General features: G+C 40.4%; 1 protein-coding gene across 2 annotated transcripts in view; it reads right to left on the reverse strand.

Annotated features, from left to right (window-relative positions):
- Nucleotides 1–686: 686 nt before the first annotated feature.
- LOC131243084 (protein argonaute 1A-like) overlaps nt 687–27,891 on the reverse strand; it is a 34,354-nt gene continuing 7,149 nt past the window's right edge. For both annotated transcript variants that reach the window (XM_058242173.1, XM_058242172.1), the window contains exons 6-23: nt 24,450–24,562; nt 22,897–23,003; nt 22,047–22,185; nt 21,857–21,973; nt 21,491–21,598; nt 21,147–21,218; nt 11,245–11,367; nt 10,960–11,125; nt 10,706–10,827; nt 9,716–9,853; nt 9,424–9,566; nt 2,442–2,504; nt 1,960–2,023; nt 1,728–1,863; nt 1,557–1,630; nt 1,349–1,443; nt 1,193–1,224; nt 687–1,035 (exon numbers count right to left, since the gene is read on the reverse strand). In XM_058242173.1, coding sequence (XP_058098156.1) covers nt 824–1,035; nt 1,193–1,224; nt 1,349–1,443; nt 1,557–1,630; nt 1,728–1,863; nt 1,960–2,023; nt 2,442–2,504; nt 9,424–9,566; nt 9,716–9,853; nt 10,706–10,827; nt 10,960–11,125; nt 11,245–11,367; nt 21,147–21,218; nt 21,491–21,598; nt 21,857–21,973; nt 22,047–22,185; nt 22,897–23,003; nt 24,450–24,562 — 2,024 coding nt within the window. In that variant the 3' untranslated portion in view covers nt 687–823. The remainder of the gene's footprint in view (nt 1,036–1,192; nt 1,225–1,348; nt 1,444–1,556; nt 1,631–1,727; nt 1,864–1,959; nt 2,024–2,441; nt 2,505–9,423; nt 9,567–9,715; nt 9,854–10,705; nt 10,828–10,959; nt 11,126–11,244; nt 11,368–21,146; nt 21,219–21,490; nt 21,599–21,856; nt 21,974–22,046; nt 22,186–22,896; nt 23,004–24,449; nt 24,563–27,891) is intronic.

Consider the following 27,891-nt stretch of genomic DNA (forward strand, 5'->3'; position numbering starts at 1 on the left):
TGATCAACGGTCTGGATTGTCATTTAGTTGGACTGGCTAATTGAGTAGAACAGTGGGCCCCACTTCAGGTGATGCGCTGCGCAGTCTATCTGCGCAGCTTTGCGTACTAGGGCTGGAATGCTATAACTGTCTTACGCAGACAGCAATTTGAGTTGTACTAGGATGCTACAATGTGGAGCGTGGGAGAGAGAGTTGTGATGGGGTTCAAACTCTCTCTCTACAGATTCTATAAAAGAGAGCTGGGTCTCCAATCCTACACCACAGCAAAAATTCGAGTCCCATCTACTGATTTGCAGAAAGGGTGTGAAGAAGAGGAAGATCCTAAGCTCTAAAGGAATTCTGGTATTCTGGTGTTCTTATCCGGCTTCCATGGCGGCATCTCAGCTAGGTAAGCTATCTGAACCCCTGATCGTCATGTCCCATGCACAGACAGATCAGTGGGCCTATTCCGCATGAAAGATTAAGTCCCACATCTTTTAGGAAGGACACATTCACATTGGGACTTGGGGGGCCTAACCTGATGAACAACCAGGATCTCACAGATGCATGGATGTCTGGTGCTAGCAGATTGGCAAGATTACCAATCAAATGGAATGCAAAAGAATTCAGATGGCTCACACGTCCAGTGCCAAGGTCTGCAGCAAGCAGACCATCTGAGATACCGTCAGTTCCACCACAATCATCAGTGGCAATCAAATAGATCTTCCTCTCATTCAAACCGGGAATTGATAGGGGATGCGTACAAACACAGGAAATGGTATTCTCACATGAATATCACAGTCACTCACTCAAACCATAATGGAAACTCCAAGTCAAGGGAGACTCAGCAATAAAACATGCCATTTTTCACTTTCTCCTTGAGAGGAGGGAGGGGTCTCACAGCAGCTGCGACCCGTGTACTGCGTGCATCTCCGCCACCGCCACCGGGTGCAACACGTCCAGCAGCACTTGTCATCGAGCCACTGTCTGATGTCTCCGGATCCATGTAGAAACGTGCACGAAAAGCAGCTAGATGAGCATAGTACGCTGCCGGCACTGCCAAAAACACACGTATTGATATCATTAACCTAATCCTCGTGCAAATTAGTAAACGTGATTTAGTTTTGTAAACCCCGCAGGCTAGACAAAGACCCAGCACATGGGAAAAAAAAAACAGAGTATATAAAGGAAAGATTTCTTCTAGATGTCTTACCGATTGAAACAGCTCGGGTGCACCTTGCATACCTTCAAAACAAAAAAACCGATCAGATCAAACAGATTAGTAAGCAACAGGTCATCAAGCAAATAAAAAATTAAATAAACTAGCAATGTAGAAAAAATAAGTAAAAGAATAAGGTAAGATTCAAACGTGTAGCAAAGGTTGTTGGTAAGAGATTGCAGCCCATCAGCAGTGAATCTGTTCTCGTCCCACAAGACATGATAGTGAGCAGGACGGCTTGTACCCTTCAATTTTACAACCCACAGAAACCATTGTTGTCATCAGCAAGAACCACACTACACCAACACAAATCAGATCACCTTCCAAAATCAACTGGTGAAAGTGGATCTAGTTTTACCTGAATACCCGCATGGCTGCACAAGTAAAAGTCGAACTCAGTCGGATGACAGATCTTCGTATCCACAACAGTACCTACAAATTTAAGGAGGACACTTATTAGAGGCACAAAAGATCAACTGGGGGGAAAATAAGGCCCTGCTGAACGTTTTGCATTATCATATCGTCTTACCAGGGAGTATGTTTCCGCTCCTATCAACAGAACGTTCATCAAAATGATTATTGGCAAAAAGCCTTGTGTGATGGCGTTTCTGGACCACAACGAATGTTATGGGAGGCTTGTAGTCTGGTTCGAGTGATTCACATGCCTGAAGCATTTGGGAAAAAAGAGCAAGGGTAAACTCACACTACCATGACAAATAGCATAAAGCCCTGAGAACATTCAAAAGAAATAAATGAAGTACCTTCCGGATGGCTTCCAGTTCATGCAGTAAGACCTGATAAAACTGGCCTTCACTTACACCATCCCTGTAGAAAGCATTCATCAGCTCTTTTTTCTTTTTCTATTTTTGCCTTACCCACACACACCACAATGGTTACTCGAACCCATGATCTCTGTGTTGAAACTCTCGTGAGTCTACCACTGAGCCATGAGTAGGGACCGAGCATTCATCAGCTCGAATGTGAAAAAAGAGCAATATAGCGTGGAATTGGAATGAGCGCAAAAACTGCCAGTACTTTTGAGGCAAACGTGAGGCTTGCATCTGGACAGGCACAGAAAGCAGAATCTGCATTATGTGGGCATCTGTTTACTCACGTCCATCCCAATTAACAGGAGGATCCAGAACATATCTCACTTATGTTTTGGTGCTAATGAATGGTTTTGACATTGGAAAGTGGGAAGTTCCAAAAGACATTAAAACAAAGTAATTTTACAAATCAATACCTGTAGAATATGACCCGCTGAGGTTTTTGCTTAGTTGATTTATAGAAAGAGATAAGCAGATCCCTGGATCCAAGAGAAAATGTTAGCTTCATTAAGCCAATCTTTTTTTTCTTCTTCTGATTTTATAACTTCATTAAGAAAATACATCATGCCCATGGGGCTAAGAAATATACCCTAGAAGCTTAGGGTATCTTGAGCAGTTGCAATAATTGGGTTCTTTGATATTCCTGATATAGTAGATGCTATCACACATACAATCATACTCAATTTGATGGAAATGTTTGATCATAAAGGAGATTTCTATATTTCCACACGCGAGGGGCTACTTCTTGGTTTCTTGCAGTCATTAATAACTTGATTATTTTAGATAATAATAGATAGAAACAACGCTCGTAAGAAGTCCTATTGTCTCTGATTCCCTCTCTATTTTGTCTATCCTATTAGATGGTTTCATGATAAAATACTTATTTGATGAAAATCCCAAAGCCACGCACAAGTCTGCAGTCTCTACCATATACAGTGGGGGATGCAAAGGGCAACAAATAAATAAATATATATATAGATAGATAGATAGATAAATAGAGAGAGAGAGAGAGAGAGAGAGAGAGAGAGAGAGAGAGAGAGATCTTCATGGGCATGTTGGATTGAGAGTACGTTGACAAGACATTTGTACTTGCTTGAGAAGTAGAGGATGCTATGGCAAACCACTTGCCTTTGCCTTTTTCCACCTCAAAAGGGGAGAAAAACTTTCTTTTTTTCCAAAAAAAGTGAATGGTGATGGCCATACCTACCCTTTGATGCGATGTTTTAGATGAAAAAGTTGGAGGGATCCCGTTGATGTTTTTGAATGGTTCCTGAGAACTGATCAATCGTCATGGCCTTGAGAAGGAAGCTTGCTAAGGAATCAGGAAACAGGGCTGGTGATAGGGACGATGGACCAAGAGAAGAGGGTGTTCTGGTCAAGAGGAGAGGGAAGTCCTCAAGCAAGGGGGTTACTGGTTGAGAGATCCATGCGTTGTCAGAGCTTCCGACCTCGAAGGTTGAAAACTTCCTCAAGGAGTGGTTAGAAGCTCATCTCGCAAGGATCTTCAGTCAAGTTGGGAAGGTGAAGGAGGTGGTAGTTCCTCAGAATTCAAGGTTCTGCGTTCATTAGGATGGAAAAGGTAGAAGAGGTGAAAGCAGCGATCACAATGTTTAATGGGAGTCATTTTGGAGGGAGGTGTTTGTCTATGTAGAGGGCAAAATACAACCAGGATGTGGTGAATAGGTCTCTCTCCAGAGAGGGGAAAGGAATGAGAAAAGGAGGTCCAATTTAGGGAAGGCAACAAGCAGCAAGTATCTGAAAGCTAGCAGTCAGGGGAATTGCACTGGGACCTCTTGATCTTTCTAGGACAGTTGCAAATAGTCCTCTCAACTGCGAGGGTGCTTTGGAAAGGGATCGAGAGAGGAAGGTAGAGAAGCCCCAATGAATGGAAGATGGGTGTGGAAAGGAGGCTCGTTTGAGGTCCAGTGATGAGCATCCAACTGAAGGTGCTCAAAAATGCTCTGAAGGTACTCCAATGAAGCATGGTGGTGACAATGAGAACAGGGGCCTCAATTGCAGAGGTGGCTGAGTAGTGTTGTGGCTTGGAGACAGAAGATCAGGTCATCAAGCTTCTGAGTGAGAATTAAATGTGGATCCGCTTCGGCCTCAAGCCAACGTCGATATGAGCATTCTCGTTGGGAATATATCTTCAGAGATGGTCTAGTCCATCTGCAAGTGGGAAGAGTGGTTGGCTCTTGGATGGGAGGTTTGAAATTTGGTTTGGGATCTCTAGGTGGAATTTTGATTCCTTGATATTTTCACGGCAGTAGGTTCGTTCTGCAGGTAAGTGATCACAATCAACCCACAAACAGAAGAATGCAAGGATCTCATGATCGCCAGTATTTGCATAAGGAAGAAGAAGCAATCAACATTACCCGAGAAGGTGGCCATTTTTGTCGGCAATGTAAGGCTGTTTGTGTGAATGGAGGTGCCCAAGATTTGGTGCATTCTAAGAGGAAAGTTAGGGATGATGTAGCAAAGGAGTGTAAAGCAGAGGGACAATGGTCAAAGATGAAGGTGCACGGCTTTAGTGGTCCGGCGGCCCATTGATTTGGTTCCCAAACAATGTAGGGAATTGGCTGACACGTAAGGGTAGATAAAATGTCGACAGCACCTCATGTAGAGACAGGTGCCCAAGCTGTGGGAGGAGAGGAAGAGGGTGCTGACACATATGCCATGAGGGGGTAGGTGGTGTTGTCGCCCCCCAATGTGTAATGTGTCCTACTTGCTAACAACAAGAGAGAAGTGGCAGAAGTGGAATTGGATACGTGTTCAAAGCTTGGGGTAGGCGGCAAGGAGAGAGGAGAGGGTGCCACATGTCCCACAAGCCACCCAAGGCAGTGACATGTCCATCTCGTGTAATGGAATTCACGCGTGTGGAGTTAACTGAGGAAGACGCTTGTGTTGAGGACTATTCAAGTCCGGACTCATGCGAGGGAAGCCCCCTTTATTTGACGTTGGAAACGAGTCTCGCCCTCCCATCTGCCTTCCAAGTCTGACTCTGCTACAGGGAGTCGGGTTACATCCATGACCAAGGAAGTGGGGTCTGCTGCTCCTTTCACAACAAATAGGGAAGGGCAGACTCGTGAGCAAGGTGTCCCGTATCGGTATCGGTTGGTGTAACGGTGCCCTTCGAAACCGATATGGATACGGGAGCGTAACGGCCCGTAATGGCGCAAAAAAATTTTTTGACCAAAAAAATATGAAAAAATATAGATTAAATTCGGAATATTCTAAGCATTCCAAATATGCATTCATTTATAAATTGGAACATGTTTATGGTGGTGTAACGGTCCACTCTTTGGTGAGAAGTTGTATCGGACTGTCTGATGAATTTATGAACCAGATAACTTGAATTTGACTACAAATTCATATATTTAATTTTCTAAATACCTAATTTATATACTTAACAATTTGATATCATTTCTCCCAATAGTTCTTTTAAAAAATGAAATTAAATTCAGGTAGATCGCGTTGCCAATTTGGGGCTGACTTAGAGGACCAATCCATGCCCCAAATCAGCCTCAAATTCATGCAATTTATTGGCATTATCCCACTTGTGAATTGGTGGACATTTATTGGATAGTGAATCATGAAAAAAAATCAAAAGGCCCTAATTTAAAAAATAAGCGTCCACAAATTAATAATTAAAACTATTCAAACAATTTGATTTTGGCATTTTGAGTTAGCAATTACAGTCCATAATTTAATTGGTAAATTTTAAGTTAATGCATGTATCGTGTACAATTTTTTAAGGGCCCGAATTAGGTAGGACTCAGATTGTGAAGTGTAGCACACGAGTGTCAAAGTTTTTTGGACCCCACTCGTGATGAATGTGTTTTATCCACACCGTCCATCCATTTTGCCAAATAATTTTAGGGCATGAGCCCAAAAATGAGGCAGATCCAAAGCTCAGGTGGACCGCACCATAAGAAACAATAATAATTAAACGATATTATAATTAAAAATTTATTGGGGCTACAAAAGTTTTAGATCAAGCTGACATGTGTGTTTTCCCTTCATCCACGTTAATGTGACCCTATTAACAGGTTAGATGGAAAATAACCATTACAATGGACCCTAAGAAAGCTTTAATGGTGAGCATTCTATAACCACTGTTTCCTATGCTGTGGTCCACCCGAGATTTGGATCTTACTAATTTTTTGAATCATAACCTAAAATGATGTGGCAAAATGGATGGACGGCATGGATAAAATACATACAGCATGGTGGGGCCCATGTGGCACGTGTACATTTTATTAAATTGTGCAGCGTGCTGCGTAATGCGTACCAGTCTATTCATTTGACGCAAGCAAGTCCTGCGGGTCTGATCATGAGGTATGTGTTATATCTAAACCGTCCATTCATTTGACGAGCTCGTCTCAAGGCTAGACACGAAAAATAATATAGATCTAATTATCAAGTGGACCACACTGCAAAAAGCAGTGAGGGATTGAACGTCTACCATTGAAACCCTTTTTGGGATCATAGAACTTTTGGATCAATATGAAATTTGTTTTTCCTCTTCATTCAGGTCTTTTTGACCTTTTGAACAGATTGGATAGAAAGTAAACGTTATGGTGGGCCTACGAATTTTTTAACGGTGAAAATCATAATCTCGCTGCTATTTTTGGTGTGGTCCAGAAGATCTTTGGATAAGATTCATTTTTTGGCTAAAGCTCTAAAATGATATTTAAAAATAGATGAACGGTGTAGATATAATAAATACATCACTGTGGAGCCCACGTAACTTTGATCTCCTTTGAACCGTTTGTATAACTCAGAGCTAGAGGACTATCAGCGCTCATCTTAGCATGACATGTACCTCCAGCTGGTGCGCAGTACACCTCTGAAAGAAAAAAAAAAAAAAAAGGGAGAGAGGGAAACCGAAAAGAAAAAAGAGGGAAATAAGAGATAAAAGAGAGAGAGAGAGAGAGAGAGAGAGGAAGAAGAAGCAGCAGCAGTAGTAGGCCATCGCGGCTGCAACCGCAGCCGCAGCCTCAGCTTCCTGAGAAGAAGAAGAAGAGGAAGAGGAAGAAGAAGAAGAAAAAAAAAAAAAAGGTAAGTATTTGTTGTTTTTTTTCCTATTTTTTAAAGGCCGTAACAGCCGTTACGGGTCAGTAACGGCCGTTACGCCCATAACGGCCGTTACGTGTACAAAAACGGGACTCGGCCGATACGGCCCCATATCGCGTAACGGGTACCACCGTTACTGTTACGTATCGGCCGTTACGGCCGATATGTAAACGTTTTGGGACACCTTGCTCGTGAGAGAAAAGGTCAAGGTAAGGATCTCCTCACAAAGGATCAGATGGATGAAGCTTTTGAGGTACAGGAGCTGTCCATTAATGACAATTTATTGGCAGAACTTTTGGAGGTTCCTTTGCAAGCATCCTTTGGAAGTGGCAAGGAAGTTGGAAGCAGTTTGAGGGTGACATGGATTGCAAGTGTGACGCCTGTTCATGGATACTGTAGTGATGTTTCCATGGATAAGGGTATGTGTGGGATAAAGAGGCTATCGAGCAAGTTGGCAAGATGGTTGGAGTCTCATTCGGGGACTATGAAGAAGAATTCATACAGTGTTCCAGTTTGTGGATGGGAGAGGAAATAAAAAAAAGTTCGCATCTGAACATCAAATTCTTATATTGGCAAAGGGGAAGAGAGAACTAAAGAATTTTGTATCTTCTGTTAACTATGAGGCAGGTATCTCTTTTAAAGGCCCAGAAAGGCAGGGGGTCAAGGTGGTTTACCCATGAAGATCATCAGTTGGAAAGTGAAGGGCCTGGGCTGTCCTCGAAAGAGGCTCCAGATTAGGGATCAGTGCAAAAGGTTCAAGGCTCAAATTGTTTCTTTGTAAGAAACTAAAATGCAGTCAATGAATCAAGGGGTTGTCATACACTTTGGAGAGGGTTCGAGGATTGGGCGTCTCTCAATGTGTTGGATTCTGCGGGAAGCATAGTGGTGACTAGTGATTTAGGACGCCAAATGGATGATGTGGTCAGTTTCCTGCTTTTGTGTCGTTGAGGGATTTGGTTTCCAGTTCAAGTGGATCTTCATAGCGGTGTACAGCCTGAATATTGCAGGTCTGCTTGGTCCATCTTGGGATGAGTTGGATGTGGTTCACATAACTTGGAGCATGAGGGAGTTTTCGAATTGTGTCAATAGAAATGAGCTCGTGGACATTCCGATGGGGGATATTAAATTTACCTGGTCTAACAGGTAAGTGAGGATATTATGTCCATGCTCTGATCAGTTTTTGTTATCATCAGAATGGTGGAGAAATTTACCCTCACAGGGATGGTGGGAGTGCAACGGCTTTTTTGAAGCTGCTTGCTGCTCGCTTTCTCTCAGCTACGAGTGGCTTATGTAGTGGTCTGCATTCCTATGTGCTCCTCCTTGCCTCCAACAAATAGACCTTTCGAGGCATGATCATTCCCAATCCTCTTGGAGGTTGACGAGGACAACTAGGGACCGCGGCCATTTAGATTTGAATTGATGCGATTAGAAGTGGAGGGGTTATCTGATTTGATGAAGAAATGGTGGGCATTTTCTGAATGGAGGGTCGAGCTGATTTTATCCTATTTCAGAAACCCAAGCTCCTTAAGGGGAAGATCAATCAGTGGAAGGAAGGTGCTTGAGAAAAGAGAAGCAAAATTGGAATCTATTCTTCGGGATATTCAAGCCCTGGACATTAAAGAAGAGGGGATGAAATTATCCAAGGAAGAGGAGACTTTGAAAGGGAAGCTCTCGGCAGAATACAAAAATAAGTGAAAGAAGAAATTCTCTAGTATATTCAAGCCCTACACGTGAAAGAAGAGGGGATGAAGTAAGCCTTGAATGTTTTTGGTAGGGCTAAATCGGATGTAAATGAGTAAGCCTTGAATATTAAGGCACTTGTAGAGTGTCCTCTTTCATTTTCCCCTTGGGCAGCTATGTAGTCCTTTTCAGCTATTTTTGGATTTTCTAATAAAACCATTACCTTTACAAAAATAAAAAATAAAAATTTAAAACTTTAAAATTTTAAATTTTAAATTAAAAAAAAATTTAAAAATTAAAAAAAAAAATGTGGAAAATGCAAATGGAAAGCATTATCCAGGACTTTTCTTTAGCAAAAGAGAAGTACAAAAGGTTTCCTTCCCCAGCGCTGACGTCAGTATACCATCAGCTTATGCCACAATTTTCCTCTCCCTTACATTCCCTTAGTTTACCCCCAATCCAAACACACTCCAAAGGAAATAAATACAATGTGAGGGAGGGAACCTTTTTAGCAAACTTCCTCCTAGAAGAAACTTACTTTCTCCAACCACTTCTACTCCCCTCTCCTACAGGTTGCAAACCACTTTTCTCTCCACGTGCATTGCATAATGAAAATTTGCTTCAAATGAAAATAAGACCTACCTGATCATGCCACCCCTCATAGTTCCCCTTACAGGATCCTGCCACGTTTTATACAGATCTTCAATTATTTCCTGGCGATGGGCTTGTGCACTGACCAAACCAGCATATCTTGTGATCTCTGGCCAATCTTGTGAGGCCACTACCTGCAAGAGATTCATTGCAAATCTAGCAAATAAGAATACAAACTAGCTTACTTTTACTGTTACATCTAAAAGAAGTAGATTACACCAGAATATGCATAAGAAAAGGGAATCTACAGTCTGAACAAGCGAAAGGAAATCAACCATCTTACCGCTGCAATTGAAGGGCTTGAATCCTCACCGGGATGGGGATGAGTCACATCAGCCCCAAAGATAATTGTTGCCCTGTCACTGACAAGAGGTATGCGTCTTGACAATGCGTCCACAAGCACAGTGTTTCTTCCGCCAACCTTTCAAGTAAAACAGCTATCACATCAAAATAATAATAATAATAATAATAATAATAATAAATAAATAAATAAAGGAAACTAACATATACACCTCATCATTTTCATAGATACTCCCATTTCTATTTCTGTACCAGTCTAATACCAAAATGAGAATAAGTACACTAATGAAAAAACCCTAGGGCCTGTTTGGAATGTGGGATTAGGTGGTATGGAATTGAATTTGGTCCAATGTAAATTCCATGCGGCGTTTGGAAAAGATGGGAAGGATTAGATTAATCCATGTATCATATCATCCAGTCCCAGTAGGATATATAGCGAGATTTCTAGTGAATTTCTAAATCCACCCTTGTTAGCCACACCCCACTTGGGAATCGATACCAAGACCTCAGTGTTGAAATGAGGTTTTCTTCACTCAATCTACCACTTGAGCTATGGATCGATGTGTCACTACATGTAAGGGCCCAACATTGATGCATGTGTTTTATCCATGCCATCCATCCATATGTGCCCTTTAGACGTGACAATCAAGATGCATTTGCATACAAGTGACCAGCATCAATAATGAAATCTGGTCCGTTGATTACAATTCCATCATCCACCAAACACAGGTTTCACTTAAATACAGTGTTTTTCCCAAAGGAAGAATTCGATCCCAAACATGGGATTGGACGTCCAAAATACCATGGTATTTCCAGATCACCGTGCAGTGTTAATTCCACCTAAATGCAATTCAATACCATTTACTCTTGCATTCCAAACAGGCCCCTAGTGTGTACATCATCTCTCCAAAAAATTGATATTGTTGTGCAATAATGGTATGGAATAATAAATTCACAACACTTCAGCTCCTACCTTAACATTTATCTTAAGAGAAACATTTGCCATGTACTGTTTAGCCATCTTAAATACATGCTTAGCTAAGCAGCACTGTGAGATTACTCCTAGATCTATCTCGCAGATACGTTTCAGATCCCCTGCAGCAAAGTGATTGCGATTATGTCAAGACAAACTTATCGAGTGACCACTGGAATGTTCTTGATGAATGGATTTAAAAATGTAATTTTATTTCAAGTGGACTGCTCAAATGCATACAAAAGCTTCCATACCATAGAGAGAGCCATTGTTTTCTGGCAAAATTACGATTAGAAGATCAAGCTCTTTGCCCTGGGGGCGGAGTACAGTCATGGCCTCATGGAAACGTGCTTTTAAGGCTCTCTCCACCTGATCAGGGCGAGCAGTGTATAACGGAAGTGCAGGCTCAAGCTCAAAATTCTGCATGAAATTCATATTAACCCAACATAAAATTATACACCTCAGAAGTTGTAAAGAGGAATCCTACACATCCAAATCAGGTCCACCCAAACCAACAAAAGCAAGTAGTAGAGCCATACCATGCCAGAAATTTTACACATTTGAGCAAGTTCTCGACAAAAGTTACGAGCAACAGGTTCTGCAACATTGCGTGCAAAATTTATGCATGTCCACTTGTTCACAGTGCCACCGTTGACCATTTTCTGCAACATTGAAAATAATCAAATTACGCACTGTCAAGGTGAACAAAATCATTGAGATATTAGAGCACCACAAGAACAAAATGCCAATATTAACACGGGCAAATATCAGCCCAAACTAGCTAGAATTATCAAGATGGTTAAAATCCCATACGACACAAGTATTTGAATAACACAACCCCTATGAACATAATAAAACCAAAATTAAAGGAGAGTAGGGATGTCCAAGTAACAGTGACGCAGGACAACTAACCACTTGCTTTAAATCTAGAACTAATAGAGCGTAGCGAATCAATCCCTTTATCTCATAGCCCAGGCCCCACATCCCATGGGTTAGGTCCTTGGCCAAACCCTCCTCATGGCCCCCACATCACATAGATTCCGCCTCACATGGGCCGCCCACCCCGAGTGTGTCCCCGCATCCCACAGGCTACCCCACTCAAGCCCGGTGTGAAAATTCCCCTGCATTAATAACTCCGGTGAAGAGTCCCGAACACGAAACATCCCGGTCTGATAACACTTTGACACAGGACAACTAACCACTTGCTCTGAAATCTCGAACTGATAGAGTATAGCGAATCAATCCCTTTATTTCATAATAGCCCAGGCCCTACATCTCATGAGTTAGGTCCTCGGCCGAACCCCCCCTCGTGAGCCCCACATCACATGGATTCTGCCTCACACAAGCCACCTGCCTCGCACGGGTGCGGCCCACCTCACACGAGCCACCCGCCTCGCACGGGTGCGGCCCGCCTCACATGAGCCACCCGCCTCATACGAGCCGCCCACCTCGAGTGTACCGTCGCATCCCATAGGTCACCCTACTCGAGCCCGGTGTAAAAATGCCCTTGCATTAAACGAGCAATGTGTAACACATGCCAACCTTATTAATGGACACAATGGTGATATTAACACTAAAGAATTAACATAACAAGAGCTAAAACTGTCAGCGTATCATCCCGATGATAGCTGGAAATATAGGGGCTGTAAGTAATGCATATGAATTTTTTTAATTAACAGGAGATGATCGAAAGCTAATTGTTAACGCCTAAGTTAGTCATCAGGCACCAATCTATGCACATGTGGCAATTGGAACAAAAACCAGAGTTCAAGTGATCCAAGTCATCAATTGCAAGAACTTGCTGCTCTTGGGTTTCTTCTAGCCAACTCACTCTAATCACAAAAATTCGTTAGATAAGTGGACATGATTAAACTATCAGTAACATTTTTGCAGTAAACACCAGTGAAAATATCTTGGATATTTGTGTTTGTGTTTAACATTGTATACATGCAAGAATTAATGAAACCTCCACAAGTAAAAGATGGAATGACTTCCAGCTTCTGGCATGGAAGTGATGATGATTCCTCAAATGAAATGAGAATCACAGCGCCTCATCCTTGGGATGGAACGAGGCAGTGTCCATTACTGTTGATAGAAAACAAGGTGGTGCAGGACCATCCAATCATCCAAATTCAAATCAAGCTCCAGATTTAGTCCTACTGCTTGTCAACTGAAGATCAGGCACATCCAAGGGTCCTTATTCAAGATCAGGCCCATCCCCGATTGAAGATGAGACCACATCCAGGGTCCAGATAAGACTGATTAAAGATTTGCACCATTTCAATGGACACACATCCAATCGGAAGATGTAGGCTACAAACCGGTTGGACTATGGGGCCCACAGTTCCAATCTACCTTGTGTTGCAAAACGACTAGTTTTAGGCTAGTGAACTGTCGTGAATCATTACCTTGTTCTTTGTTTCTTTGTGGGTGATTATTCTACAGCTGTTGCAGCTCTATAAAATTTACACCAAGATAGGTCTATTGACAACCCATTGAATCAACTTGATTTCAAAGCAAGTTTTGCTACTAGGAATGGGATAAAGTTTTCTTCACCTCTTTGCTCATTGTTCTCTATCTTTCTCACTTTCATCTTTTGTCTTGCGCACGACCCTAAATCTGTACAACCATAGCTGCCTCCCTTCACCCTATAAATCTCAACCATCTGTTTCTGAAACCTTTAGATCTAGGTTCACATACATACATGAAATATGTCCAGTATCTTGGATCTGCAGTCCCAAATAAAATCTGACACTCTTCAATATGCTTAGTGCTATTCATCCAAACCCAAATCAGCTCATAGATCTCAGCCATATACAACCTTTGCACCACAGATCTTGGACATGCACCCAAATCCACATCCTAAAATATAGGCCACAAACCTATCCATTCCAAGCTATGTTTTATTTTGGAGATGGTGTCAAAGAAAAATATCCAGACCATCCATATTTGCTGCATGATTCTTGTCTAGGTTACCTTGACCATCAAAATTACTCTATCACCCAAGCGTTATCTGTCTTCAAATGGCCAAAATGGAGATCTATGTTGAAACCCCCCGCCTCTCATTAAAGAAGTTCAACCTACTTTGATTGTCTATGTCAAAACAAAGGCCACCCAATCATTTTGCTGAATCCAAAGATCTAAGCAGAGACGTGTACGAAAGTGTGGAGATTCCTGAGGATGGACCTAAGAATCCACCATAGGTACCACTTGCTTAATCCATGGATGGATCAATTGTGGGTTTCGGCAGGGGATCGAAATGCAAAGGGAACTGAAGATGACATGAAAGATGAACCATGCATCACAAAGAAAGAAAAGATGAAAGATCATCCAACAATCTTATTGGCAGATCCTAAGGAGATTGTCCAAGTTGAAGTGGACACATTAGTCTTGTCCCACGACAATCAACGAGCCCAGACCCGAAAAGATAAAGGTGATGCTGAGTGAATGGAAGCTGCTTTCAACAGATAATGCCACGATTATCCTTCCAACCGTCCAGGGCTGCATGTCCACTTTTAAAAATGATGTGGAAATCGGTGTCCAGGATGTACAGGGCAGCCAAGAAGCAAAAGAAGAAATGATGTGTACAAGCTGCAACTCAGACACAGGTATTCACCATCAACTGCCACTGACAACAAAGAAAACACAATACAATAAAGAATCTTGGAGGAAGATTGATGCTATCGGCTTTAACATGCAAGTTCTTTTGGAGGCTGGGTGGAATTGATGCGACTATAAGGCCGCAAAAGCTGGCCAAACAGAGACCTAATCAATCCACCAGGCAAAGATTGTCTTGATTGATAATCTGGACTAGTTGCATGGTCTGATGATAGATTTGATGTGATAGTGACCAGATAACAGTGTGGGCCCCATGGGATCAATCAAATGGTCCTCAAAGTTATAACTCGTAAGATTTATTTATTCTAATTATTTCTTAGGGTTAGAGTGAGTCGCGATTAGTTCCACGATTTCCCCTTTGTGTCCTCATCATTTTTTTGGTGGTAACATTCTAGGCATTGAAAGACATCATTATGTAACAAAATTGGTCCCATTTTTAAACCTATTGAGTTAGCTTTCAAATGGGCCCAAGATCATGCAATTCTAATACATATGGACATGTTTTGGCCAAATTTACAATAAGCCTATATATAGTGTTGTCAAATGGCATAAGTGATCCTGTGTGATTGCTTATGCTTGATCGCTTATGCAATCGCATAAGCAATCACACAATTTTTTTTATATAAAATAAAATAATCAAGAAAAATGGAAAGTATGCGATCGCATAATCGCATATGCGATCACTTTATAGGATATGCGATCGCATACCATTCATATGGCATATGCAAGGTGTCCCGTATCGGTATCGGTTGGCGTAACGGTGACCTCCAAAACCGATACGGATACGGGGTCGTAACGGCGATACGGGGGCGTAACGGCCCGTAACGGCGTAAAAAAAAATTTTTTGCCAAAAAACTATAAAAGAAATATGTATTAAATCCGGAATATTCTAAGTATTCCAAATATGCATTCATTTATAAATTGGAACATGTTTATGGTGGTGTAACGGTCCACTCTTTGGTGAGAAGCTGTATCGGACTGTCTGATTAATTTTTTAACCAGGTAACCTGAATTTGACTACAAAATGTATATATTTAATTTTCTAAATATCTAATTTATATACTTAACAATTTAATATCTTTCTCCCAGTAGTTCTTTAAAAAAATGAAATTAAATTCAGGTAGATGGCGTTGGCAATTTCGGGCTGACTTGGAGGACCAATTTATGCCCCAAATTAGCCTCAAATTCATGCAATTTATTGTCATTATCCCACTTATGTATTAGTGGACATTTATTGGATAGTGAATCATGAAAAAAATCAAAAGGCCCTATTTTAAAAAATAAGAGAACACAAAATAACAATTAAAAGTTAAAACTATTCAAATAATTTGATTTTGGCATTATGAGTTAGCAATTGCAGTTTATAATTTAATTGGTAAATTTTAAGTTAATATATGTCTTTCGTACAATTTTTTAAGGGCTCAAATTAGGCGGGACTCAGATTGTGAAGTGTAACACACATGTCAAAGTTTTTTGGGCCCTACCCATGATGAATGTGTTATATCTAAACCGTTCATTCATTTGACAAGATCGTCTTAAGGCTTGACACGAAAAATAATACTGATCTAATTACCAAGTGGACAACACTGCAAAAAGCAATGGGGGATTGAACGTCTACCATTGAAAACATTTTTGGGATCACAGAACTTTTAGATCAATATGAAATTTGTTTTTCCTCTTCATTCAGGTCTTTTTGACCTTATGAACAGATTGGATGGAAAATAAATGTTACGATGGGCCTACGACTTGTTTAACGGTGAAAATCATCATCTCCGCTGCTATTTTTGGCCATCTCCGCTGCTATTTTTGGTGTGGTCCAGACGATCTTTGGATACGACTCATTTTTTAGGCAATGCTCTAAAATAATATTTAAAAATAGATGAACGGTGTAGATATAATAAATACATCACTATGGAGCCCATAAAACTTTGATCTCGTTTGAACCGTTCGTACAACTCGGAGCTCGAGGAGTGTCAGCGTTCATCTCAGCGTGACACGTACCTACAGCAGCTTACGCCTGCAAAAAAAAAAAAAAACGGAGAGAGAGGGAAACCGAAAAGAAAAAAGAGGGAAAGAAGAGAAGAAAAAAGAGGGAAAGAGGGAAAGAACAGAGAGAGAGAGAGAGAAGAAGAAGAAGAAGGAGGAGGAGGAGGCCGCAGCCGCAGTCGCAGCAGGGCCGCAGCCGCAGCCGCAGCAGGGCCGTAGCAGGCCGAGAAAAGGAAGAACCAACACACTCTTTAACTAGTCTAGTTCTTGGTTTCTGTTGCACATAGCCAAACCATCTTAGTTTACTTTCTCTCATCTTATTGCCTATTGTTGTTACTCATGAGCAATGTTATCATGTGTTCACATATGCGAAATGGCATATGTGACCATCGCATATGCCATATGGATGGCATTATGCGATCACTTTTGACAACATTGAGTTTTATGGTTACAACGGGATTCAAGGGCATTTTGGTCATCATTTCTATTACATTAGGATTTTCTTTCATTTTCTTTGAATGTAACTCCTTTTCTTATGTTATGTTTATTGTATTCCAAAACGAGAGTGGTTTTCTTTGAGGGTTTAGCAGGTGTTTCTTCTGAATCTAGCATATGTTGCTATTGGACTCCGATGCATGATTGAACGGTGGAACATGGATTCCATAAATCTTGCCTAGTATCGGCTGATATATAGTGGCCACTATATACCCACACGAGCCATATGGAGTCATTGGAAAGTTAAAAGAGTGTGCACTTTTGACTAGATCTAGCCCAAAATAATATTATGCTACTGCATTCTACTAAATAAATTGAAACATAAATCTCTACATTGTAAGTACAAATTTGCATTGCAACTTAATAAATAGTAAGAGCATAGAGCCATAATTTCTGATCGCTAAAAATAGTGGGATCGGAAATGACCCATAATCCAGATTGTGTAGCTTGGAACCAAAAAGGTCGATGTGGACTTAGGTAGCATTCCTAACCCTTGATCACAATGAATCTTATGGGGACATCATGCGCACCCCCCCCCCCGCACGTACGCAAGGAGGAGAGCCCCACCATCGATCTGTATCGATGACGACGTCTAGGGAGGGCCTCCTACTTAAAGGACTGCGTTTTGGTTCGTTGAAATGGACCCGATAGTCATGTGAATCCCACCATGGGTTCTCATGATCGTGGCCCACTATTCTAATTAATCTAGTACTTTGGGTTTTGCTTATTATTGTTATTAGGAATATCATGGACAGTTTAGATTGTTTTGATTAGTTATTATTTTTTATTACTTCGTCTCCAAGTAATAGGTTGCGCACATGGAGCGGGTTTTGGGATATAGGGTTTTATTATAAATAGGCACCACTTCTAGTCTTTTTTCTCATTAAAGATTAATAAAATTTCTACGTTTTTCTGCTCCTCTAAATTTCTGAGTTATGGAGATTCAATTGGGTATGAAACTCTCCCTTCCTCGAAGTGTTAACCACCGTAGTGCGAAGCCACACCTATCCCGATTCGCCCCCACCTTCTACTATCCATATTTCTCTTCTCCTACAATCATCTACGCTTCAAATCCATCCTATTGCAGCCGTTTTTCTCTCTACATCAGATTTCCATAATCTGGCCCTGCAGGAGGGCTGAAACTTTGCTAGAGCACCACGCACAGACCGTGCATCGGATTAAGCTGAAATTTGGAGGTTTTGTGGCCCACCCCTGGCCGACTAGGGCCAAAGTGGCTATTTTCTAATTTGTGGGCCCCACACACGTGCGGGACACCTCCAACGCACGTGTGTCTGGGTCATCTCCGCTGTCCACGCGTGTGACGCTTTTCTGGTTCATCTCTCTCCTCTCTTTCACCCCAAATCCTTAACTCTAACCCTAAATTACTTAAATCCTCAATTTTATGCCATTTCTTCAACCTTAGGGTTCCCCGAATTGAAATCTATGGATCCCTTGGATTGGGAAATTATTTATGTGCATGTGTGGATGAATTTACCCTCTGATTATTGTTTGGTTTATAATTTTGATTGATCCAGCCGTAGCTAGTGTAGGCCTGGGCCTGCATAGATTCCCCTTGATTGAATGCTTGAACTTTTGTGTGGGATATGGAATTTTGTGTAATTGTTTCTGAACTAGCATGATCTAAAGCCTGAAAATCTTGCACATCATATTTGAATTTCATGTCCTGCATCAGAATCTCAACCACGGGATGACTCTCTTTTTTCTCTTCTTCTTTTTTTCTTTATTCTTTTTTTGAGCAAATAATGAGAATTTCATTGAAATGCAAGATCCAGAGATCGAAAATACAAAAGCAAAGAGGAAAGAACAACAAACACAAAAAGAGGCTAAAAGAGGGAAACCTGAAGCTTCCTGTTAAACTAAATGTTTAACCATGGGCGAACAACAGTGTTGCCCTAAGAGGTTAAGCCAATCCATCCCTATCTCAAAAGATGGCCGACCCTGAAATTTCGGAGATACCACCACTAAATCAATAGTCGAGCCTTTAATTTTTCTCAATCAGGGCTTCTGTTGAGATTTGGGTATTCCTCAAATACTCTATGGTTCCTCTCTTTCCAAATCTCCCAGCAAACTGTGAAAGGAACCGCATTCCATAGAGCCTTACGCTTGCCCAAGACCTAGATGTTGCACCAACTGATGAAGTCTTCTCCCATTGAAACACTTTTCACCCAGCTATATTGAACTCTTTAATAAGGAAATTCCATACCTCTACCACAACTAGGCAATGGAGAAGCAAATATCTTTGTTTTCTTCATTCATTTACACATAATGCACTTGTTCATTCCACGCCTTTGCAGATTAAAACTCCAAATAAAGTCATATATGTGTCCCTCTTTCTATATTTATTTTTTAAAAAATTAAAAATTAAAACAACCCTAATTAAGTATTGAAAAATAGTGCCACTGTAGCATTACTTTAGCATGTCATTGTATCATTCTTGTCGCATACCCCAAAAAAAATTGGCAATGGGTCCATAATCTCTTACATGATTATGTATGGCTCACCATCAGCTACAAAAACTTTGTAGCTCATAAGCAATGCCTATGCTATATAGCGTGTAGCCTATGCTATATAGCGTGTAGCTTATGCTACGTAGCGTAGCTTAGCCTTAATGCTATGTAGCTCATGAAAATAACTCAAGTCACATGTAGCCTACTCTACATGATAATTTGCATATGGTACACGCTATGTAGCTCACATTACGAGTTACTTTTCACTACCTTAAAATTAATTAATATTTTAATGATTGTTACATTTTTCTATTTTCAATAAAAATTAGTTAATCTTTTTAATGCTTTCAGTAAAAATGATTTAAGTAACAATATTGAATCAGTTTCGTTGCTCTTTCTTTACCTTTATATGTGATGATTACCTTTTTCATATTACTTTAGGTTATGTTTGGTTGCACCAAATATCATGAAATTTTGCTAAACTTCATTATTAAGCAGTCTAATTTGGTGAATATCATGAAATTGGTCCAACCAAGTGCAACCTTGATTAAAAATCTAGAAGTAGCATGTAGCTTACGCCGAACGCTTCAAAGGGGATGATGCTACACTACATGCTATTCGCTATTTAAAACACTGCTCATAAGTAAGACAATGATTGCTTTACTTCCAGTACAAGTCTAGTTTCATAGAGTGCAAAACTTGTGTCACCCACAGGCCACAGTTAGACACTCTAAACCAGGTTCCATGCATGTGTCACAAATGAAACACTTGCCCACAATCTATTAGAAATGCGATCATGCAACAGTTGAAACCAGTTTTATCTTTACAAAGAAACCCATAAAAATAATGTCTACCAGCAAATTTCTGTTTGACCATTGACCTTTTAAAACTTCCATGGAAAACTGCACCCTATACAAAACAACAAATTTTATTTTTTTTGAAAGATAACAAAATTTTGTATTTTTGAAAGATAACAAAAATTTGTATTAACAACTCGCAAAGCAGGAAAATAATACAACAGGAAGAGTGCAACACTGCGAAATAAAGGACAACGGAACGACCAGCCTAAACAAAACCAGCCCAACTGCAAACCATCACTTTAATTCTACTAATGAGATCCTCAACCCCCTCCTCATTCCGAAAACAACGACCATTCCCGAAAAAATTAAAAAAAAAATCCGCCGCCGCTTAGCTTTCTCCGATTTGCCCACTCCCCCACCATGCCAAGCCCACATGAAATCTTCCACCGACCCTGGCATAACCCAATCCACTTGAAGCAACCGAATAAAATAGACCATGCCAAAACAGAAAAATTACTGTTGTTTACTACAGTTTTCCATTTCCTGAGGATAGCATAGGGGTTTTCCATACCAATGTTACAGATTGTCTCTATTCAAACAGGCGGCACCGCCACTTTCTTCACTAGATTCTCCATATTAAGAAAATAAATATCCGTGTGTGTTTTCCTTGCTCTAATTTAGCATTTCAATATACGGGGTTGTTAGGAATTGAATCTAACACCAAGTATCCATGTCAGAAACCATGCCCAAGTCTTGTGAAGGTTGGATCTCCAGAATTTATTTATTTTAAAAAAAAAAAACACATTTAAGAATAGAATGCTGCTTGACACCTTATAACAAGCATGCTGAAATAGAAACTTACAATGTTCACACACACATTACAAGGTGATCTTCATGATAAGGCCAATGTATTGGACGGGTTGGATGTCACAAACACAAAGGTTAGAACTGGTTGGACTTGAGACCTAATACATACATACATACGTGTGTGTGTGTGTGCGCGCACATGTTTTGAAAGATTTAAAATAAATAAATAAATAAATAAATATAAAAAATATTATTGAAAAGGTTTACCTTATTCCTCATGTTCCATTGACCCACTTCTGGGCGGCAGTCCCTTTCGTTACCATCATCATGGTACTTAAGCTGCAAAACCAACCAAAGTAATTTACAATCATTAAAAAGCACTCAGTACATGCCAAATGTGGGCTTGCAAAGAGTTCCAAATATTGTCTGAAACTGAGTCAGCTCGGTTTCTGTGCACAACAAAATGAGTCACATTGAAGCTGCTCCAAAATGGAACAGACTCGAAGGGAGTCACACTCCAAAAACATATCCAAACCCACAACTGAAACCATTCGAAAATTGTTACATGCACATGTGCACACATGAGCATGCACACGCATGCACATACTTACCCGAGGTGCGGGCAAAATGCGCGCTTCAACCACAGCAAAATTGTCACTGATTTCGATGCCAAACTCCTTTGCATAAGGGTCTTTATGATAAGCATTTTGATGAACTATCTGAAAGGAAAACAAAGTTTCAGAGTTAAGCTCTGTCAAGCAGTATAAATTCAGTGGCCACTAAAGGTAGAGCCAGTATAGTTACTACAAGCAAAGATAGTGCAGGTAACTAGTAATCAAGACTTGCCACCGAATTAATGCACTGAAGGTAAAGGTGTAACTTAGACAATAATTTCTGTCTAACTTTGGCACATTCTTGAAATGTGTTAGGTTCGAATTCATTCACTCCTTTTGAGAAACATTGCAGTAACAAATCACCTCTCTGATATCCTTTTCTCGCTCACGAGGACTCTGGCAGGTAACTCTTAGAAGATTAGTAATCTGCTTTTCATTCAACCTCTTAGCGTATCTCTGACCTTCAACGATCTTGCAAACCTGCAACCATTTGCGACCATCAAAAGATTTACACAAAGAAGGGAATAAGGGAAGAGTTTGTGAACGTGTTGACCTCCATTGGCAGATATATCTGCTGATTTCCCACCAGCAGACATGGCCATATAGTATGTCGAATAACAAAACCATATGTTTCCTGGAAATATTGAACAACAGATTTCGTCGTACTCGTACCCTGTTCGTCAACAGGGAAACTATTGAAGATTGCACAAGCAAAACAAACGAATCAACCATGTCAGCAACGCCACATGTTAATGACAAAATAAATATAGACATTCATACAATATGAGAGGGAGGGAGAGAGAGATCCTTAGTTGCAGCAGGAGCTTTAAACAGCCCAATTGATCAAATCTGGGTTATCCATTAGCTCTAGCACAGATCTCATGAGCAATTGTGCAAAAATCACACTGATCGGACCATTCTAATCATTTAATCAACAGCTTATAAAATGTTTATAGACATATGTCCAATCGATTTGGGCCACGTATTTGTTAAGGCCTATCGTGAGTTGTCTATGGTTCCAAAGAATCACTTTTATCAGACAATCTTAACTATCCAATCGATGGCTTGGAAAATGAATGGTTATCAAAGAGAAAGCAAACTAATGATTGGCCATCTGATCAGTGGATTTTCACCTGGTAGCCTATGGAAATTGTATTGAACCTAATGGACAATCCAGATTATCAGTGTGATTTCACCTAATCTAAATTTTGTTTTACACCTACTAGACAGCTGAGATCAATCTATGGACCATCCAAGTGTCCCTGCACAACTATGAGAACTATAGCTTAAAGTGCTATGAAATTGATCTTTCCTCCCTGCAACACAACTAGAATACTCCCACCCTCAATACACATCCGTGCGCATTCGTGAAGTATTAATGGTGAAACAAAAATGGCCCTTACGTCAGCTCTCGTGTTGCCTGTGGTGTTAAACCAGATATGCGGTACTTTCTGCGCATATTCCCTCTGTGTGTAACCTCAATCCGCACACCCCTAAGAGCCTTTTTAATCTGCAAACACCACATTAGGAAAATCAATTATAGCATACAAGGACGGCAGAATTAATACTAAGAGGCAAATTTGAGAACCAGAAAAGAAACTACCCACTTCGATTGGAAAGAGTTCAATGAACGGAAAAACTTCTAGATCATAGACAAAAGAAAAAGAAAAAAAAAAAAAAATCATACCTTCACAGAAACTCAAGAGTAAATTGTAAACCCCAAGGCTCACTCACAGATTGAAAAAAAAAAAAAAAACTGAAAAGTTTATTGGTTTTCAAGTAGATGAAGGAAATTCTTTTTTCTTAATGAAAACTCAGATTTAATTAAAAAACAAAGCAGAAACACAACGACCAAACTCAAACAGAACAAATGATGAAGGGGTCATCAATCCCGACTCCAAGGACAAATGATGAGGGGTCATCAATCCCAATACCAAGTACATCCTCCCCACAACACCCAACAATACGATCAGACTCTAACAGAAAAACTTCATCCCAACCCTTCCCTGCACTCTTAAAAAGCTACTTCACAGGGCTCTACCTTGTTAGAGAATATCCTATTATCCTTCCAAAGCCACCACAAAGCCACCAAATAAATAAATAAATAAAAACCAAAAGCATTCTCTCTTTTTGCAAAACATCCCCCATCATTTGAACGAACTTTGCCCAAACGCACTGAGTAGGGAGAATGCATAAACAAGTGTTCCATCATCTTCCCATTTTGATGGGGTAAGAAGATGAATGTTTGGTAAAACCATATTTTTTTCTCTCAAGTGATTGATGGTGAGCGCCTTTACCTTCTGATGCGCTTGTGTGAAGCAGAACCTATGTGAAGTGGGGCCCACGAGGGGGCTTTGGCAGAGATCCTAAACCATGGGATGTGGGGCCTGGGCTATGAGATAAAGGAATTGATTCGCCATGCTTTATTAGTTCGAGCTTTTAGAGAAAATAGTTAATTGTCTTGCATCACAGTGATATTAGAGCGGGAGGTCTCGTATTCGAGACTCCTCACTTAAGGTGATTAATGCATGGGCATTTTCACACCGGGATCGAGTGGGGTTGGCTGTGGGATACAGGGACACACTCGAGGTGGGCAGCCCGTGTGAGGCAGGTGGCTCGTGTGAGGTGGGCCCCACCCGTGTGAAGCAGGTGGCTCGTGTGAAGCGGAACCCATGTGAAGTGAGGCCCAGGAGGGGGGTTCAGCCGATATCCTAACCCATGGGATGTGGTACCTAGGCTATGAGATAAGGGGATTGATTCATCATACTCTATCAGTTCGAGCTTTTAGCGCAAGTGGTTAAATGTCTTGTTTCACCATGTTCTACTAAAAGATACTTGTGGAACCATGTTCCACCAAAAGATACTTGTAGAATGAATTCACAGTAAAAGCACCTAAAAAGTCAATGCCAAAATAACCAATATATGTTTCAGATGCAAAAGATAAGAGAAAGCACACCTTCACACGGTCAGCATCAGATAGTGGTCTAGCTAAGGCATCTGGTCTATTCAAGAGCTGAGTTACAAAATCAATGACAGGGAGCGGCTCAATGAATGCAGTGGATGACATATCTGCAAAAGAAATAACTCTCACCAAATAAATGTATATGGGATACATTTTATTACATGTAATCATATGTAAAATTGAAGGAACTCCATCCATCCAATGAAAAAAATAAAAAAAAATAGAGGAACCATTGTTTTCCATCCTGCACATAAATTACTGGGCACATCCCAATTTATTTTTTTTTAGTGTCAGCTCCGGCAGGGCCATTAAGCCAAACATCCAGCCATGGGAGGATCAGCCGGCCAGTTCAATTTTTTTTGGCCATGAAGTCATGAACCCTGAACAATGGGGCTGCATTTTGAACAGTCTAAATCACCATAAACACATCTGCATGTCTGCTACAGCTGGGCCAATATATGAGCAGTCAGGATCACCATACATGTGGGTGACAATTCTGACACAATTAGGCCCATTTATAAGCCTCCATATGCAAGTATTCATGACTCATAATTCCAATTATACTGGTTAGAACACCATGCACATGCTTGAGAAATGATTGACATATGAGCACTAATGATCATCATGCACATGTGCAACAGTTCTAACACAATTAGACCCATTTGTAAGCCTCCGCATGCAGGGTACATGACTCATAATTCCAATTTAAAAAAAAACAGATATATATATATATATATATATATATATATATATATATATATATATATATATATATATATACTGCTCCAAAAAGAAAAAAAGCACATGCATGAGAAATGCTAGACTGACTCTATGGCCTATAGAGAGGTTTTTGCATATGCCAGTGTAGGGATGATGGTCATCCAAAGTCAAGGACTCAACAAGGACATGAAATGAGATTAAAATTGAATATAATTACAATTTATATATCATACTAGCAGAAAATGATTCACATGCATCAGAACTTCTAGGCCAACTCCAAGGCTGTCGTAGAGGATGCACGTGCCAGGGGAGGATGGTCCTAGGTCATCCAAAGATGATGACATGGCATGTACATAAGAATGAGATTACTATTATATACCACTGTAAAGGGGCAAAATAATTTTTTTGCATTTACCTATTTGTTAGATCGTGTATTTTTCGTACTTCATAAGAATAAATGCTCCAAGAATTTTAGTTAACACATCAGATTCTATATGTGCAACTCATGGCATCCATAACATCAAAATTGTGGTCCTCATGATGGAAGAAGTGTTGGTTAAAAAATCACAACTATTGGACAATCCTAGCGAACCTAATTAGGGTCCATCCAATGGATGATTATTATTTTTTTTTAAATCTAAAGTCTGATTGCTCAGCTATTCATGTCAAAGGGAGGTTTGCTAATCCCACACCCATGCATAAAGAGTCTACACACCACCACATGTGCACGCATGTATACAAGTATGAGATCTGCACCACCAATCCTGTGAGAGCAATGCCACGAAAATCTCCTGGCCAAACCATTTAACAGGCGGAACAAGTTTGTGAAACAAATGGACAGCTAAAAAATATGGCCAAAATTTTCAAGATCGTCCATTTGTTACCAACATTGAGGCCATGTAATAAGTGGAGAAGCCTACTTGAGGGAAGCAAAATCGGAATGTGCTCATCAACTACTCGTCCATTTGTTACCAACATTGAGGCCATGTAATAAGTGGAGAAGCCTACTTGAGGGATGCAAAATCGGAATGTGCTCATCAACTACTCATCCATTGATCTTTTACATCAACAGCGTTAGAGGATGGTGTATCAATGTATATCAAGGGACTTTGACACTCCCCCACACATGTGGGGTGGAGCTCCGAACGGGAACATACTGGATAAGGGTGGAGGGACACTCACACCATAAACAAGCCGGGCTTGATTTTCCAGTCCCCGGGCAGGACTTGATTGTCCTAGCCCCCCTGTGGGAGAATATATTATGGATGCATATTTGTTGCCCCCGAGATTCGAACACTTGACCTTCCGCTCTAATACCATGTCAAAATAACCACTTGCTCTAAAAGTTTGGGCTGTAAGACGATGGTGTATCAATGTATAACAAGGGACTTTAACAAGTGTCGTGATCAATTCAGGGTCAAATGGATAGTGCCATCCTTAGGGATGCAAAATGAATTAGGTCACACAAACGAATCATTGGACCCAAGCAAGCAATTAGAGGGTCAATATCCAATATTTTAGACCCATTGGGCAGATCTCGGTCCAAAAGTTCAACCCTAATTACTAAATGGCTTGGGTTTGGCTTCTCTCAAAATCAACCAACCCAACCCAAGTCTTTAATGGGGTCCGATTTAGGCCAACTAAAATGGACATGAATCATACCCAAAATTGTGTTTTTTAATTAAGCATGTGGATTTTCTTCCTTTTTTAACATGACACAATGTAGATTCATTGACCCAAATATCAGGCCAATCTATTAATCAAGTGGGCCATAGAGCATGAAACAGTGTTTTAAATAGCTACGCTATGTAGCGTGTAGCTTACGCTACATAGCATAGCTTAGCCTTAATGCTATGTAGTTCATGAAAATAGCTTAAGTTGAGTGTAGCCTACGCTACAAGATAATTTGCATACACTATGTGCTACGTAGCTCACATTATAAGTTATTTTTTCACTACAAAAATCAATAAATGTTTCAATGATTTGTTACCTCTTACTTTCAATAAAAATTAGTTAAATCTTTTCAATGATTTTAGTAAAATAATATAAGTAACAATATTAAATCAGTTTCGTTGCTCTTTCATTACCTTTATAATTTAATCATTACCCTTTCCTATTACTTCAGATTGTGTTTGGTTGCACCAAATATCATGAAAATTTGTCAAATCGTATACTTGATCAGTCTAATTTGGTTCAAAATACCATGAAATTGGTGCAATCAAGTGCAGCATTGATTAAAAATCTAGAAGTAGCATGTAGCTTAGGCTACACACTATGTAACTTACGCCTCACACTTTAGAGGGGTGAATGCTATGCTACATATGACATTCGCTATTTAAAACACTGGCATGAAACAAATGTATGGCTAAAAGAAGTTTTTTTTTTTCATAAGTCACATTTTTATAGATTGCAGACCAACTAATTTATGCGGTCTAGCTTGATTTTTATGACAATGGTTCCAAACATTGGGCACCACTTCATGGTGGGCTTACATCCAATGTTGCCACATGTGGAAGTATGCATGGCCTGATGAATGGAATGGCTTGATTTTCGGACCAAGGGATCTACTTAATGGACAACACCTGATGGATGGCTTACATCTTGCACACGTGTGCCACATTGCCACATGTAGAGGAGTGCGTGGTATTAGCTAATCTTGAAGGAACCCAAAACATAGACTCGCATATGCCATGCAAACATAGAATTTGGACTACTG

Source organism: Magnolia sinica, chromosome 4 (assembly GCF_029962835.1).
Source record: "Magnolia sinica isolate HGM2019 chromosome 4, MsV1, whole genome shotgun sequence".
Taxonomy (NCBI): Eukaryota; Viridiplantae; Streptophyta; class Magnoliopsida; order Magnoliales; family Magnoliaceae; genus Magnolia; species Magnolia sinica.